This window comes from Xenopus laevis, chromosome 2L (assembly GCF_017654675.1).
Source record: "Xenopus laevis strain J_2021 chromosome 2L, Xenopus_laevis_v10.1, whole genome shotgun sequence".
NCBI lineage: Eukaryota > Metazoa > Chordata > Amphibia > Anura > Pipidae > Xenopus > Xenopus laevis.
Genome location: NC_054373.1, coordinates 68,307,543 through 68,326,268, shown reverse-complemented (window position 1 = coordinate 68,326,268; position 18,726 = coordinate 68,307,543). Strand labels below are relative to the sequence as shown.

Below are 18,726 nucleotides of genomic sequence, written 5' to 3'. Positions count from 1 at the left end.
CCAGGGACGGATTGACTAGGCCATTGCCGTTGGTTGCCCCTCCCCCTCCCCTTTATTTGTGCAAATTTTCATCATCGGGACCGGAGAAATGGGGACTGGCACACAGGGAATTTTTACAAACACGTATTTCCTGCTCATCCCCAATATTTTTGAACCAATGTGGGTGTGGTTCTGCAGTATGCCACCCCCTAAAATCCTGCCGCCCTAGGCCTGGGCCTTGGTGGCCTTTCCACAAATCTGGTCCTGGTCAATGGGAAACAGGACAGGTTTGCTTATCACTACTACACAGTAAAAATGAAGGGAAATGGGAAACAGCATAGGTGTCCTTATCACTACTACACAGTAAAAATGACCAAGTGATAATAATATCGAGCTAATTGAGTACTTTAGGTTATCTGGGGCGGAGTAATAAAATCTTTGAGAAATGGCAGTGCTGCAATTTTGAGCCTGGACTTACTGAAACCAGCTCTCCCGAAATCTTTGCTAAATATTCCCTGCATTTAGTTTTTAATGCATGCATAACCTAGTTGCAGAATGTAGCTATGTTGGGTTAAAAATACATTTAAAAAAATCTAAATAAATACAGGTATGGGAACAGTTATCCAGAATGCTCTGGACCCTGGGTTTTCCAGATAACTGATACATTTCCATAATTTGGATCTCCATATCCTAAGTATGCTAAAAAAAATCATTTAAACATTTAATAAACCCATTAAGATTGTTTTGCCTCCAAAAAGAATTAATTATATCTAAGCTGGGATCAATTTCAAGGTAGTGTTTTATTATTACAGAGAAAAGAAATGCATTTTTAAAAATTTGCATAATTTTATTAAAATATGCAATGGATCTTCATCTTCTATGGAAGATGAGCTTCCTGTAATTTGGAACTTTCTGCATAACTGGTTTCCGGATAATGAAACCTATGTCTGTACAAAAAAACAAATAAAACTACAGGTATGGGATCCATTATCCGGTAACCCGTTATCCAGAAAGCTCCATCTTCCATAGACTCCATTTTAGCCAAATAATCCAATTTTTTTTTTAATTATTTCCTTTTTCTCTGTAATAATAAAACAGTACCTTGTACTTGATCCAAATGAAGATATACCGTATATACTCGAGTATAAGCCGAGTTTTTCAGCATCCAAAATGTGCTGAAAAAGTCTAACTCGGCTTATACTCGGGTCAGCGGGCAGTAGCTAAGATTGCAGTCACTTTTAATCATTCCTATACCAACAGTTCACTTGGGGAGAGACTGCAATATCACACAGCGCCCTCTGTTGGTTATATGAAAGAATAACAGTGCGTCCTCTGTTGGTTATATGAAAGAATAACAGTGACTGCAATATCACACAGCGCCATCTGTTGGTTATATGAAAGAATAACAGTGCTCCCTCTGTTGGTTATATGAAAGAATAACAGTGACTGCAATATCACACAGCACCCTCTGTTGGTTATATGAAAGTACAACAGTGACTGCAAAATCACACAGCGCCATCTGTTGGTTATATGAAAGAATAACAGTGACTTCAATATCACACAGTGCCCTCTGTTGGTTATATGAAAGAACAGTGCGCCCTCTGTTGGTTATATGAAAGAATAACTGTGACTGCAATATCACACAGCGCCCTCTGTTGGTTATATCAAAGAATAACAGTGACTGCAATATCACACAGTGCCCTCTGTTGGTTATATGAAGGATTAACAGTGATGGCAATATCAAACAGCGCACTCTGTTGGTTATATGAAAGATTAACAGTGATGGCAATATCACACAGCACCCTCTGCACATTGTAGTGGGACAGTGGGACAATGCACACAGTAATCCGTTTGGCAATTCTCTGTCACCATAAACTTTGCAAAGAAGTCCGGTTGATCGCTGGGGGGGTTGCTTTGGCGGAATGTGCGCTGCTGGGAGACAGGGCTGTAGTTGTGTCTAGGCTTATACTAGAGTCAATAAGTTTTCCCAGTTTTTGTAGTTAAAATTAGGTACCTCTGCTTATACTCAAGTATATACGGTAATTAATCCTTATTGGAAGCAAAAACCAGCCTATTGGGTTTGTTTAATGTTTACATGATTTTTTAGTAGACTTAAGGTATAAAGACCCAAATTAAGGTAAGATCTGGAAAACCCCAGGTCCTGAGCATTCTGGATAACAGGTCCCATACCTGTAGAGGGGTAAAGGCACACAAGGAGATTTGCTGTGCCCCCAGCAATGTATCATTTCAGGGAGGGGGACAATAATGCTACATATCTTCCCACCCATTTCAAAGCGAATGATAAAAGGCCCAATAGCTACTTCTCATGTCTAGTGACAGGTGCATATTACTCAAAAATTATATGTTATGTTATAATGGTATTTGGTATCATCCTTTCACCCCCACTGTTTCTTGCTAGATAGCTGCTCCCGCCCTCCATTTTCTTCTGTAACCTCCCCCTTGGTTTAGTGAGTTATGAAGAGACTGCAGTATGTGTAAGCTGTGTAACTCCATTAGAAAATTACCTATGAAAAAGGGCCTCTATGTTTAACATTTTTACATAGTTACATAGTTAAATTGGGTTGAAAAAAGACAAAGTCCATCAAGTTCAACCCCTCCAAATGAAAACCCAGCATCCATACACACACCCCTCCCTACTTTTAATTAAAATTCTATATACCCATACCTATATTAACTATAGAGTTTAGTATCACAATAGCCTTTAATATTATGTCTGTCCAAAAAATCATCCAAGCCATTCTTAAAGGCATTAACTGAATCAGCCATCACAACATCACCCGGCAGTGCATTCCACAACCTCACTTTATACCTTGAAGCATAAAGAAGCATTGGGGAACATTTCTGGAGTCTTTATTCATTGAGTAAGCTATCTGTCAAGGTGATCATTCAACCTGCTGCACATATCCTTACAGACTGGGTCTACATGGAGCTTGTGGCCGGTACAACCGATACTGAGACCGAAAACTCAGCCCTGCATTTTCAGGAAATACATAACCATCGCTAAGCAGGACAAGGTGCCATTGGCATTGTAATACATTAATATAATTCTCCTCTTGTGCTATTACCCAAAAAAATACATCACTAGAAAAACTAAAGTGACATTGGCACTCACTATTTATATAAGGGAACCAGTAAATAAGTGTCATGTCTCCAGCATACCCTTTTACCATATTTGGGATTTCCCTATTCATTTGCTCGGAGCTCCCTCCTCTGGACACTTGCTGTAAGTGCACAACGTCACTTCCTGTATATTCATTCTACACCTCCATAAGGCTTATGGCAGAATTTGGACTAATCAGGCTACCGTACGCCCACCACGTGACCTAGAGCAATGCCTTGTGGGAGCCAGGACTCCATTTGACAGACCATGCTGCTGGAAGAAGCACACAGTTCTGCATCTCCTTTATGATAGAATCGCTGGTAAGGAAATAGTTACACCAAAACATCTCCACAGCTGCCAGCACCTCCAGAGACATTGCTGCATAGACATTTATGCCAGTATACTGTTTATATTTTATGCCGCAGTTATATGTTCATTTGCATGTTTTTATATAGCTCATTGCAAGCATACTTATTATATTTTCTGCTGTTTGTATTACAGTTTCACCTTATTCCACTTGCCTATTCAGTAAAATCTACAGACTCCAAGCTTAGTCTCTTTATTGGATTGTGGGGAGGTTTAGCTGCATGTCAAACTACACACTGCCCCAGGGTAATAGGTAGCGAGGACAGAACAATAAGCATATTTCTTTTACAGTGCTCAAAAAAAATTACAGATGGAAATAACTTTTCATCGGCTTACTTAACATGATGAAAAGGAAACAGTAAAAAAACTGCTTACTTAATCTATAGTGATCACAGACAGCACCTCACCTCCAAAGAAGCTAACTTGCAGCTGCCCCTGTGCTTGGTATATACTTCATACACAACTGGAACAAAAAAACAGCACCAAGGGACTTCTTGTGCAAAAAAGTTCTGTATTAGTTACATTTGTATGCAAAACAAATGTAATACATACAAATGTAACTACTACTACAGAACTTTTTTTTCTCTTGTTCCAGAGATATTATGACATGCTGTTTCCTGAACGCATTAGGCCCTCGTGACTCTGCAGTGATGCTAATCCAGCTGGCAGTGAAGCAGAGATAAATGCCAAAAATGTATGTCCCCATTTTTTATCAATTTTTGAATTGCTGTTACACACAACCTAGAGAAGGGTGTCCAACACTGCACTAGGATATACATTTCAAAGTGTATTTTCGATTTTACCAAAAAAAAAAAAATCATGCAACATGATTGGAAGTCTGTTTAAATTTATCGTGCCATTTGTCCATTGTTGGCCATGAACAAAGGTGGAGATGGAATTCTGGATTTTATTGATAATAAATAATAATACTAGAGTTCCTCCCCTAGAGAATTTGTTTACATGTGGACAGTCTGTTATCTAAGTTGGATTAACCTTTACAGAGCTATTCGGAACTGCTGTATATGAATAATGAAAATAAAACCTATTCATTAAGTTTGTTTTTTCCAGATATGCCAAATATACTGTAATTTTAGTGGAATGCTGGAAAACAGCACAGATATTTTACTGCAGAAACACCTAAAGGTTATATTTTTATATTTTGTGCTTAACTGTATTAGACATATAATTTGTTGCCAGTAGTGTTAGAAATGATTAATATTAAAGCAGCAATATACACTTTTGCTCATCAACAGTCAAATAAATAACTGTTGTAGACAAATAATCCTCCATAAACTTTACCTAAATCATACTTGAGGAGCCTACAGCATATGAGAGATACAGTTGCTGTATTTTCAGAAGGCTAGGTAGGGTATTGCTTAGGCAACCCCCACTGAAGCAAGTAAAATATAGCCTTTTAAATGAAAGCACAATGGTATAGATTTTATGCTAAATTGACTACAGCTAATGGTACACAAAGGGGTGTATTTTCTCTATAAGAACCCTCTACTGGAGTGGCCATTGGGTGCCTATACAGGTATGGGACCTGTTATCTATAATGCTCTGGACCTGGGGTTTTCTCGATAAGGAGTCTTTCCGTAATTTGGGTCACCATACTACTAAAAAATTATTTTAACATGAAATACTCCAAATAGCATTGTTTTGCTTCCAGTAAGGATTCTTTCTTTGTTGGGATTGAATACAATGTACTGTTTTTATCATGAGAGAAAAATGAACAAATTTTTATGTTAATTATTTGACTAAAATGAAGTCTATGGGAGATTACCATCCCATAATTAAGAGATTTCTGGATAACAGGTTTCCAGATAACAGATCCCATATCTGTATATGGAAAAATATTTCCCTCAGCCTGCTAAAATGGAGTCTATGGGAGCTTAACATCCCGTAATTCAGAGCTTTCTGGATAAAAGGTTTACAGATAACAGATACCATATCTGTATATGGAAAAAGATTTCCCTCGGTCTGCTACTTGAGTCTATGGGAGATTACCATCCCGTAATTCAGAGCTTTCTGGATAACCGGTTTCCAGATAACAGATCCCATATCTGTATATGGAAAAAGATTTCCCTCAGCCTGCAATCCTCCCTCAGTCTCTTTAGAAATAATCCAGAGGCCAAGCCAAGGGGGATCCCTCTCTTTTCCACAACTGGCTTTCATATTGCTCCCTCTTTATGTGATATTTGGAGAATGTATAAGAAAAAACACCTATTATAACCAATTAGGAAGGAAGTGACACAGACCTTGTTTAATTTTTTTTTTTTAATACTTAAATTAGTGATGCACCAAATCCAGGATTCGGTTGGTGATTAAGCCAAGATTCAACCTTTTTCAGCAGGATTCAGATTCGTCCGAATCCAAGTGTCTGGCCAAACCAAATCCGAATTTTAAAAAAAATTTAAAAAAAAAATGTAGCCACAAGCTGTGTGCGTAGTTCTATTCCCCCCTCATTTCCCTAATTTACATTTGTACGTTAGGGTTCGGATTTGGTTCAGCATTCGTCCGAATTTTTCATAAATGGTTTGGAGATTCTGACTCGGACAAAATAGTGGATTCGGGAATACAGCTGACAGCCTCCTCGGGGGAACTAAAATTTTAACACTATTGAATTTCTGACTTTAAATTGTGTAGTTATTGGTGCAGGTATTTTATATTTCATAGTTAAACATCCTAGTTTTCATTTCTCTTAAAAGGACCATCACTTTTGTAGTGGGTACCTAATACATTTTTCCCACAAATACAGTCATATGAAAAAGTTTGGGAACCCCTCTTAATTCTTTGTAGTTTTGTTTATCATTGGATGAGCTTTCAAAGTAGCAGCAGAGATATTACATCAATACTTAGTTGATCCTCCTTTTGCAAATATAACAGCCTCTAGATGCCTCCTATAGCCTTTAATGAGTGTCTGGATTCTGGATGACCATTCATCCATACAAAATCTCTTCATTTCAGTTAAATTTGATGGCTGTCGAGCATGAACAGCCTGCTTCAAATCATCCCATAGGTTTTTGATGATATTCATGTCGGGGGTCATTCCAGAATATTGTACTTGTCCCTCTGCATCATCATCATTTATTAATATAGCATAAATGCCTTTGTAGATTTTTAAGTGTGTTTAGAATTATCCTAAATCTTGTTGGAATAACCAACTCCTGCGTAACTTCAACTTTTTGACTGATGCTTGAACATTATCCTAAAGAATTTGTTGATTTTGTGTTGAATTCATTCGACTTTTTGACTATAACAAGGGCCCCAGTCCCTGAACAAGCCAAACAGCCCCACAGCATGATGGAACCAAATTTGAAAGTAGGTAGCAGGTGTTTTTCTTGGAATGCGGTGTTCTTCTTCTGCCATGCAAAGCACTTTTTGTTATGACCAAATAACTAAATTTTTGTCTCATCAGTCCAAAGCACTTTGTTCTAAAATGACTGTGGCTTGTCTAAATGAGCTTTTGCATACAACAAGCGACTCTTGTGGTGTGAGTGCAGAAAGGGCTTCTTTCTCATCACCCTGCCATACAGATGTTCTTCGTGCAAATTGCGCTGAATTGTAGAACGAAGTACAGATATACCATCTGCAGCAAGATGTTCTTGCAGGTCTTTGGAGGTGATCTTTGGGTTGTCTGTAACCATTCGAACAATCCTTCGCATATGCCTGTATTTTTCTTGGCCTGCCAGAGCTGGGTTTTACAGCAACTGTGCCTGTGGCCTTCCATTTCCTGATTACATTCCTCAGATAGCTTTTTGTAGCTTTCCCCTAAACCATGATATTGTACAATCTTTGCTTTCAGATCTTTTGAGACTTGCTTTGAGGATCCCATGCCATCACTCTTCAGACGAGTCAAACAGAAGCACAACTTGCAATTCGCCACCTTAAATACCTTTTCTTGTGATTGGACACACCTGCCTATGAAGTTCAAGGCTTAACGAGCTAATCCAACCAATCTGGTGTAGCCAGTAATCAGTATCAAGCAGTTACATGCATTCAAATTAGCAAAATTACAAGGGTACCCAAATTTTTGCAAGGCCAGTTTTTCACATTTGATTTAATTTCATACAACTGAATACTGCTACACTAAAAATCTTTGTTCAGAAAACACCCCAGTACTCAGATGTTCCTGAGAAATAAAAGAAATACCACTGTTATCGTTTTTGTTTAAAGTGGAGTAAATTGTTATGCAGACTTAGATGGGTTCCCAAACTTTTTCATATGACTGTAGGTTTTACTATTTTAAGCTTTATTAGCATGCTTTCTCAGTCTGACATTTGTTACCTACTGCAAACCCAACCCTGTTCACAGTGCATTGCAAATAGTAGGAATTTGTGATTTACAGCTTCAGTGTGTTGGTTGCCGCCAGAGTCAGCGTCTAGGTTTTTTTGAGCTGCTACTGGGAAACATGAGACAGTGCAACAAAACTCAGTCAGTGGTGTATTTTTGGGGGCCTACACCCCCCAAAATTTTCCTCAATTTCTTTCCTCATGAAATCATGGGTGACTGTGGGTTGTGCGTGAAATCACGGGTCACTCACAATTCAGCATGTATCACAGGTCACAAAATCGCTGTAGAAAGTGCTCCCTTTATAGTTATGTTACTGTCTAAGATATGTTAGTAAAGTAGTAAAAAATTAAACCACTTGTAAAGAGTCATAAATTGCTAGTCATTGGTAAACATTAAGTTTATGTGAAGGTAAGCTACTCTTTTAATCACTTTATGTGCCACTAGTAGGTAGTGGAGCTTTAGCATGTCAACATGTTAACTAGGCTTAGCAGTATATTCCCAGCACATAATAGGATACATTTTGCAAGAGCTAATTTTCACAAACCTTTGCTAAAAAGAAAAAAAAGGATCTACAGAAAACAAAGTCTAATGCTATTTTTTTTAACTGAAATCTAAAACGAAAATATGTCCAGTCTTCCAGATTTTAGAGTTCTACACTGTGATGCTTTGACAAACACAAACGAAAAGTAAGACGCTAGCCAACTTCAGTTTAGCCATCGTTCATTGTATGCATTCACACAACATGTGGCAGAAGTATTTAATCATCTTCATTTCAAAGCCAGCCTCAGGCCCACTCAGTGAAAACCTTGCCTCGGTTGGCACTGCCCCACAAGTTACCATGGGCAGCAAAAAAGCTGCTCCTGGTAACTAAGAGCCGAATTTCCAGATAATAAACCAGAAATTAGGCTCTTCTAGTGAAAAGAGCGCAATTGCGTACTAGTGATGCAACCCCCCTCCTGGCCCATTCAGACATGTCAAAGGTAAGATCGAGGGGGCAGCTTAGGTCCCAATGAACATACTGAAAACAATCGTCATTCCCCACGATCTACATTTAAGCTGCCTGGAGACAGAGACCTGGTGGATAGCTAATGGTATATTCTGTGTGGGTTTTGGGGTGGTGGGCTGCCATGGTGTCTGCCATGGGGTCCACAGATTGCGGTTTGTTGACACAAAGTATTAAAAACAAACAATCTACTTAGCAAGAGCTGCAGAGACTGATCAGATATATACTCTCTTTTCAACGTGAGTTCAATGACTAGGGCTTGTGCCAAACATATTTTGACTATTGGCTTAACCCTTTCCCTGCCAGCCGTTTTGTCCTAGATGCAAACATCTACTGCCAAGCAGTTTTTAGATATTTTGCACTCTTTCACTTTAAGGACCTTTCCTGGGGTGGTCTTTTAGTTTACCCAGGAAAACAATATATTGTTTTTTTCGGGACAACCTGAACTTTCACAATATGCAAGAATTTTGGTATAATTCTACTTCTGTAAAAAAATATAGGCTTCTAAGTGTCTAATAAAATGAAAAAAATCATGTTTCACGAAGAACAATCACATATATCAGAAACATCATTTATTTTATGTACGAGAACACAACCGATTTAGAAAGGTCTATGTCTCCTGAACGCGGCAATACAAAATATATATAGTTTTATGGAGATTTCTCACTTGTATAGCTCAAAATCTACAAGCAGTACACAACCAAATTTCCAAAGCAATGCTCCCCAAACGGCATACTTTTGATTTCAAGGCCAAACATTCCGCTAACAGTAGGTTTACCCTTGAAAACTACCCATTACTAGAAAGAACAGATTCTGGTGAACCAAAAATGGGTAAAAATATCTTTGTACTCTAAACTACCAAGTTGCAATTGTTTCCTAAAGTTATAATGTTTTATAGAAATTGGTGAAAAATTACCTCAAAGCTTCCACTCTACAGCAACATATCTCCCACACATCATTAGGTATCAATGTAAAACACCCCAAATATGAAATCACCACTGAACAGTTTGATGCCCAATATGGGTGTACCCAAGCACGTGGCATAGGTGGCCCCAAAAGGAAGACCCCCGTTTGTTCTGTCATTTCAGATACTGCAAAATCAACACATTTACATAGTTTTGGGGGGCGGCAAAGGTAGAAAAAAGTACGTTCACCCCAGAAAACCATATATTTTCGGAAAGCACACATTCCCCTGAATCCAAATTGGGTATGCATGTCTTTCTACACCAAAGTACCAAGCGGCAAACCATTCCTAAATCTGGTGATTTTGGTGACATTTCCAAAAATCACCTAAAAATTTCTACCCTGCAGCATCGTATTACCCACATACTTTTAGGTATCAAGAGAAATCACCCCAAATATGAAAGCCTAGGGTCCTCTGAACAGTTTGATGCCCAATATGTATAGGTGTACCCAAGCAAGTGGCATATAGGGGCCTGAAAATGAAGACCCCCATATGGTCTGTCATTTCAGATACTTCAAAATCAACACATTTACATCATTTTGGGGGGGGCAAAAGTAGAAAAAAGTACGTTCACCCCAGAAAACCATATATTTTCGGAAAGTACACATTGCCACGAATCTAAATTGGGTATGCATGTCTTTGTACTACATAGTACCAAGCCGCAAACCATTCCTAAATTTGGTGGTTTTGGTGACATTTCCAAAAGTCACCTCAAAATTTCTACCCTGCAGAATTGTATTACCCACATACTTTTACGTATCAAGAGAAATCACCCCAAATATGAAAGCCTAGGGTCCTCTGAACAGTTTGATGCCCAATATGTATAGGTGTACCCAAGCACGTGGCATATAGGGGCCCCAAAAGGAAGACCCCCATATGGTGTGTCATTTCAGGTACTGCAAAATCAACACCTATACATAGTTTTGGGGGGGAGCAAAGGTAGAAAAAAGTACATTCACCCCAGAAAACCATATATTTTCGGAAAGTACACATTCTCACGAATCCAAATTGGGTATGCATGTCTTTCTATGCCAAAGCACCAAGCCTGAAACCATTCCTAAATTTGGTGATTTTGGTGACATTTCCAAAAGTCACCTCAAAATTTATACCCTGCAGCATCGTATTACCCACATACTTTTAGGTATCAAGAGAAATCACCCCAAATATGAAAGCCTAGGGTCCTCTGAACAGTTTGATGCCCAATATGTATAGGTGTACCCAAGCACGTGGCATATACGGGCCCCAAAAAGAAGACCCCCATTTGTTCTGTCATTTCAGATACTGCAAAATCAACACATTTATATAGTTTTGGGGGGCGGCAAAGGTAGAAAAAAGTACGTTCACCCCAGAAAACCATATATTTTCGGAATGTACACATTCCCCTGAATCCAAATTGGGTATGCATGTCTTTGTACTCCAAAGTACCAAGCCGCAAACCATTCCTAAATTTGGTGATTTTGGTGACATTTCCAAAAATCACTTCAAAATTTCTACCCTGCAGCATCGTATTACCCACATACTTTTAGGTATCAAGACAAATCACCCCAAATATGAAAGCCTGGGGTCCTCTGAACAGTTTTATGCCAAATATGTATAGGTGTACCCAAGCACGTGGCATATATCGCCCCTAAAATGAAAACCCCCCCCTTGTATGGTCTGTCATTTCAGGTACTGCAAAATCTACACATTTACATCGTTTTGGGGGGGCAAAGGTAGAAAAAAGTAAGTTCACCCCAGAAAACCATATATTTTCGTAAAGTACACATTCCCACGAATCTAAATTGGGTATGCATGTCTTTGTACTCCAAAGTATCAAGCCGCAAACCATTCCTAAATTTGGTGATTTTGGTGACATTTCCAAAAATGACTTCAAAATTTCTACCCTGCAGCATCGTATTAGCCACATACTTTTAGGTATCAAGAGAAATCACCCCAAATATGAAAGCCTAGGGTCCTCTGAACAGTTTGATGCCCAATATGCATTGATATACCAAGGCAGCTGGCATGTGCGGACCCAAAATGAAAATAGTGCATATGATTTATCTCCGCTGCCGATTCGCCTTCTGTGAACATAGACCCTTGACTTCATATTATGTGCCTCAAGACCCTCCTAACAGCAAAGACCCCCCCAAAACCATATATTTTTGGAAAGTACACATTCTAACGAATCCAAAAAAGATAAAGACGTCTTTCTACACCAAACTACCAAACTGCAAAGCTTTTCTAAACGTAGAGGTTTTTACAACATTTCTGAAAATCGCCTAAAATTGTTGCAGTTTGCCGCATTTATCGCACACAATGTTTTACGTATAAAGAAAAATCACCCTAAATATGGACGTCAGAGGTCTACTGAATAGTTTGATGCCCAATATGCAAAGATTTACCAAAGTATGTGGCGTGTACGGACCCCAAATGAAAAACATGCATATGAATTTTCACGCTAGCCAACTAAGCTGCAGAAAAGAGAGCCCCAACTGTGCGTTATGTGCCGTAAGACCCACAAAATGTAAAAAGATCCCCAGAAAACTATATATTTTTGGAAAGCATATATTCTGGCGAATCAAACTAAGTAAAATAAATCTTTCTATACCAAAGCACCAAACAGCAAAACAATACTAAAGATTCATAAGGAACAATAATGCAGGGATAAAATTGCAATAAAACCACAAAAATAGCGTAAATCAATGAAATAACAAAATTATTGATCCGACAGCGTAATTAGTGGCCGAAATCAATTATCCAATAGTCACGCTGTCAAAATAAAATGTTTTTAGGCAAAACAAACGGTACAATGAATAAGTAAAAAACAAACAAAAAAAACCTGATTGTGAGTTTTTGTGTATACATATTTGTGCACTAATAAAAGTTGTCTGAGTGTGCAAATACATGTAATTAAGTGTAAATAAGTGTACAAAATCGACCAAGTGTGCTAAAATAAAAAAATAAAAAATACAAATTTTTACTAAAATGTTTGTGTAAGTGTATAAATGTACTGTAGGTATGTGTAAGTGCAGGTAAGTGGGTAAAAAACATGCACTTACCGTTTTTGTGGAAGGAGGATCGCTGGAACAGATGGAGGCAGCCAGAACAGCGTGTCTGCAGAGTTACTGCGCAGCAGGAAGTGTGTGGGTGAATGTGCAGGAAGGAAGAGGTGAGTAACACGCAGCAGCTCTATTTGCAGCGCATTTGCGACTTTGAAGTCGGATCTGCGACAATCGTGTCGCAGATCCGACTCGACAGCCCCCCAGCCTTGTTGCCCAGGGGGCTGTCAACCCTTCTGACTCTCTGCTGAGGCGGCAAAAGCCGACGATGCAGAGAGTAGGGCTCAGCTGCAGGAGAACGTACATGGTACGTTCTTGGCAGCCTGAGCCCTGAACCGCCAGCACGTACGCCGTACGTGCTTGGCGGTTAAAGGGTTAATTATGAACAATCTATAGTTTTTGTTATTTCTTTAGATAAACAGGGCAAATATTTAAACTGAAACTACTCCACGTATGGTCCTTGTGAGGCATACCGTGTCACTTATTTTGCTAGTGACCAGGCATTATTTACTGTTAGGGCTTCACACACTGATCTAATGTTGTTAGTCTGAGATACAGTTCAGCTGGGTAATACACATCTTTTTCCCTATTTTTGTGATATCAACATAAAGTATTTTCATGACAAAAATCTCCTTTTAGCATAAAACCTTAACAATTATTTGAAATATACCATCTTCTGTGCTGGCATCCACTTGTCAAATCTAAGACATAACTACAATTGAGCACCAACACCTATTAATACATATACAATAACATTGTATGCATACATACAAGAACATACCAATATTCATAGCTGAAAAAGGAGAAAAGGCGCAGGATATGCAGCAGATAACCTCTATAGCAGGGGTGTCCAACATGCGGCCCAGGATGGATATGAATGTGGCCCAGCTTGAGATGCTTGGTTCCCCCACGGACCTAATGGGCCCGTCCGCTGCCACTACTTGGTACCTGGCATTGGCAATTCAGCTTGTTGTTCGCATGTCTGACTTGCGTTCTTCACGTGCGGGATAATCAGAGAGAGGCGTGTTGGCGGAGGGAGCGGCTGTGGAGCGAAATCAGTGTGGTTTCTGGCTACTTGTGCTAAGTGCTTCACTCATTTGGGGCACTGTATTACCCCTAAGATGATGCACGTTCTGAAGAAATAAAGGTATGGAAACAGGAGAAAACAAGAGAGTAGAATACACTTTGTGCTCTCCAAGTCCAGACACATTAACCACCTCAGTCTGCCGTCTTGTTAGAAACAGGCTTACTGTGCCAGGTTGTAACAATGTAGTGAACTATGGAGTAGGGAGGAGTAGGGACTCTGTCCATTGCCCAGTTAGTAATTATAATAAGTGTATTCAATATCCAGGTGTCCCATATTCCAGTGTATAGCTCCATCTGGTTATCCAGCTGGTATTGTAGTTCTTTTCTGTGTATTTTCTTTACTTTTACAAATCAAAAGTTATTGTGTATTTCATGTGTGGCCCCACACAGTTTTTCTTTTTCCAATATGGCTCAGGGAAGCCAAAAGGCCCCCCTTATGGTCACTGATGGCAAAGCAGGAAGAAGTGTTCTATTCTGTTAGATATTCAGTCACTCTAGCCTTTATAGATTACATTTTTGCTATATTAGAAATATTATTTTGCACAGCCTATTTAACCATCTTGGGGACCCCCAAAAAATTAAGACATGGTACTCGGCAAAAGAGAAACTAGTGCTGGCCTGGGGTAGGAAGTAAGTGACTAAAATCACTTGGAGGTTGCCTAACAACTTTGCACTTGTGATTTTAGCTTTGCTTCCCCTTTAAAGTTTACTAAAACCAAAAAAATTTCATAAAAATCCAGCAAGAACATTTTGAGGTTTACATGGATTTATGGTAGGTTAGTTGTCATCAAGTGCGGTTGTTTTATTAATTTTATTATGATAGAGAAAAGCAAATCAGCCAGACTTTGTTTTAAAAGGACACCATCAAATGTAATTTTACATTCTGTGAAGTGAACCCATTTTTACATTTAATACATACCTGCATATAAGTTGTTTTCACATGCATGTGTTTCCCTGTTTAATTCAATAACTTGCAATGACCCCTGGGGTACAATAAATTCTACACAGTTGAAGTGACATTACCTTCAATAAGCAGCTCTGGCAGCTGTCCGATCTAATAAATCTATTTTCCTGAGACAAACCTTTCCTGCCTCCCTAGTGCTAGAAATAATGTGCAAAGTGAAAGGTCATTGATTCTCAATTCCGCCGACAGGACAGAATCATTTGTATGCTAATACAACAATGTTACAAGGACAAGGAAAGTTTGTTTTTAACTAACTGCAATAATAAAGGCAGATTTCATATTAACTGGATTAAGATAGTCCCAGCAGTTCTGCATCATTCAACTGTAATAATGCATTATTTCCTTCTCCAGCTTCAGCCCTGGGCTCTTCCTTTCTTCGGTTCCTTCGATACTGTCCTGGGTGTGTAGCATGTGCAGTGTGCATTGCTCAGCATCTGGTCCATGCTAATCCTCAAGTTTTAGTAAAGTAGAAGGGATGAGGTGCCTGTGCAGAATAATCTGTTGAGAGCAGTCAGCCCTGTCCTCAACCAAGATGAAAGCCACAAGCTCTTTATTGTGAAAAATTATAGCATTTCAGGAGACAGGGTTAGAAGCTAACGTATAAGGAAAATGCATGATGTGTGTGTGTGTGTGTGTGTGTGTGTGGGGGGGTCTTTAAAGATGTCTATACTTGCTATATCACCAATTTGAATATTGCCTGTCTTATTTTGCCGCCAAGGGCAAATTACACTGGTCGGGACTATAAACAAAATGTATTTTTACATACCACAATTTTTACCTTAAAATGATCTTGATGTAGACAGAGCTATTCTAAGATAATCTGCAGCTCTGCATTCCTCATAAAAGGGGTTGTTCGCCTTTCAAACATTTTTTAGTTCAGTGGTTTTCAGATTGTTCTCCAGAAATAAATACTGTTTTCAATTGCTTTCCATTTTTTTTTCAAAATTTAAGTTTATTATTTCTGTCTCTGGTGTCAGGCAGCTCAATGATCGTGTGCAGATTCTTAACTGTTACAATTTGCTACATTTCTCAGCAGCACCTGTGGAACCTTAGCAATAATTTTATCAATTATAACAGCTGCCTTTAATAAAACTTATTTGTATCAACTAATGCATCATATTACAATAGTTTACAGGGTTGTTGACCTACCCCCCCCCCCAACCCGGGGGTGCTTCAGAAAGACATAAGAAGGAGAGAAATGAAACAGCTTCAATATTAGAAAAAATTGTCACAAATAGAAAACAGAAAGTAACTGAAAAGTCTATTGCTGGTGAACTATTTAAAAACAACTTAAAGGGATTCTGTCATCGAAAAACATGTTTTTTTCAAAACGCATCATTTAATAGTGCTACTCCAGCAGAATTCTGCACTGAAATCCATTTCTCAAAAGAGCAAACAGATTTTTTTATATTCAATTTTGTAATCTGACATGGGGCTAGACATTTTGTAAATTTCCCAGCTGCCCCCAGTCATGTGACTTGTGCCTGCACTTTAGGAGAGAAATGCTTTATGGCAGGCTGCTGTTTTTCCTTCTCAATGTAACTGAATGTGTCTCAGTGGGACATGGGTTTTTACTATTGAGTGTTGTTCTTAGATCTACCAGGCAGCTGTTATCTTGTGTTAGGGAGCTGCTATCTGGTTACCTTCCCATTGTTCTTTTGTTTGGCTGCTGGGGGGGAAAGGGAGGGGGGTGATATCACTCCAACTTGCAGTACAGCAGTAAAGAGTGATTGAAGTTTATCAGAGCACAAGTCACATGACTTGGGGCAGCTGGGAAATTGACAATATGTCTAGCCCCATGTCAGATTTCAAAATTGAATATAAAAAAATCTGTTTACTCTTTTGAGAAATGGATTTCAGTGCAGAATTCTGCTGGAGTAGCACTATTAACTGATTCATTTTGAAAAAAAATTTTTTTCCCATGACAGTATCCCTTTAAAAGTGTGTTGGAAGGTGAAAAGCCCCTTTAAGAAAACACTAAAAACATCCTGATCTAATGAAGCCATATATCCAGTGAACTATTATGTTGCATCTCCATGTGTGGAGAGCATAAATTCCACAGATGTATTTGATATCAAAAATATGTAAATATCCAATAGGTTATTTTGAGTGGTTTTACAACATATTTACATATATATGAACCAAATTTTAATATCCGTGTATGATTATAAAGACTTAAAATTGTAGGGCTAATTTCCAAATGTTGCAGTGTGCAACATGCAAAATTCACATGCAAATCGCAATGTTTTTTACCTACAATGCAGCTTTTTTCACAGAACCCATGATTTTGGGTACACACTAAGTTGTGTCCACTGTAACTTCTGTGTGATGCAGAGCTATATGGACTCAAAGTAGTGTGCCTTTTGGTAACACCCCTGCAAGTTGGGACAGACTTTTTTTTGCTCTGCATTTGTGTTCAAATAAACCACATCTACCATGGGGCATTAATAAGGTAATTTGTGTCAGTTTCACCTGAAACCATTTGTGGCTACTGACACAACCCACTACAAGGTAAAGCATGAGTTTACACAGCCCAGGCTCTTCAATCAATTTGTACTCGCTCTACACAAGGAAGTGCCCATGAGTCTGCCTCTGACTTATAGGGGCAATTTACCTATAGGCTGGCAGTAATTCAACTCATTCCTCGACTTCTTCCATGTTCAAGTAATGGAATCAAAGTCTTAAAGCACATAAGATATAATCAAAACAGATATAAACTTCTTAAACTGATTGGTTGCTACAGATGATTTAAAATTTAGCAAATGTTGCACCTTCAACAGTGAATTAGACTGGTTTGTGATGTATAAAATCTCTTCTTAATGTTCTTGGTACTTACATCAATCATTGTTCTCCATCCCTCTGTCTTGCCACTCAGCAAAGGCTCCGGTCGGGCCAAACCTGCATTGTTGATGCACACATCGACCCCTTGATGCAAAGTCTTTATTGCTGAGAACATGGAAAGAATCTCCTCTTCATTGGACAGGTCACATTTATAAGGGATTAAGGTGCCCGAATAACCAGCACTCTGACATTCAGCAGCCAGTTTCTATCAAGAGAGAAAGCAGGTCGTTATTAGTGCTGCAGTTAAGGGACTTGCCAAACTAAGCTTTCTAATAGTCATGCAGAAAACTTATGGAACTCATAAACTTGCTAGCAAAAAGGTCACAATCCTCACAAACCAACATAAACATAAGACTAAATGAGATTTATATATATATATATATATATATATATATCTATATATATATATATATATATATATATATATATATATATATATATATATATATATATATATATATATATATATAAAATTTTATTGTTACATACGAGACTCGTATGTAACAATAAATTTTTTTACATTTTTACTTAAGACCTGAGAGTGCGGATCTTCCTTGCTGAATATGTATTGATATCATTGATACTGCACCCTGGCACCTTGGACTACTTTTCGAGAGTGCTGGCTACCTCGTGGACTATATATATATATATTTATTTATTTATTGGAAAGTTCTATGTCTCCTGAATCCTCCAATAACAAATATATATATTTTTATGGAGATTTCTGACTTGTATAGATCAAAATCTCTAAGTAGTACACTACCAAATTTTCAAAGCACCGCTCCACAAAATGGCATACTTCTGATTTCAAGGCCAAACATTCCACTAACAGTAGGTTTACCCTAGAAAACTAACCATTTTTAGAAAGAACAGATTCTGTAGAATCAAAAATGGGTAAATATATCGATATACTCCAAACTACCAAGTTGCAATTCTTTCCTAAAGTTATAATTTTTATTGGTGAATTTTTTGAAAAATTACCTCAAAGCTTCCAATCTACAGCATAATATCTACCACAAATCCTTAGGTACCAATGTAAAACACCCTAAATAAGAATACCAGGAGGCC

The 18,726-nt window shown here is 38.4% G+C and overlaps 1 protein-coding gene across 1 annotated transcript in view; it reads right to left on the bottom strand.

The window, feature by feature from the left end:
- dhrs11.L (dehydrogenase/reductase (SDR family) member 11 L homeolog) overlaps positions 1-17,857 on the bottom strand; it is an 84,679-nt gene extending 66,822 nt beyond the window's left edge. Inside the window, exon 1 of the mRNA XM_018241137.2 lies at positions 17,654-17,857. Within this exon, the coding sequence (XP_018096626.1) occupies positions 17,654-17,773 (120 nt within the window). The 5' untranslated portion in view covers positions 17,774-17,857. The remainder of the gene's footprint in view (positions 1-17,653) is intronic.
- Positions 17,858-18,726: the final 869 nt, after the last annotated feature.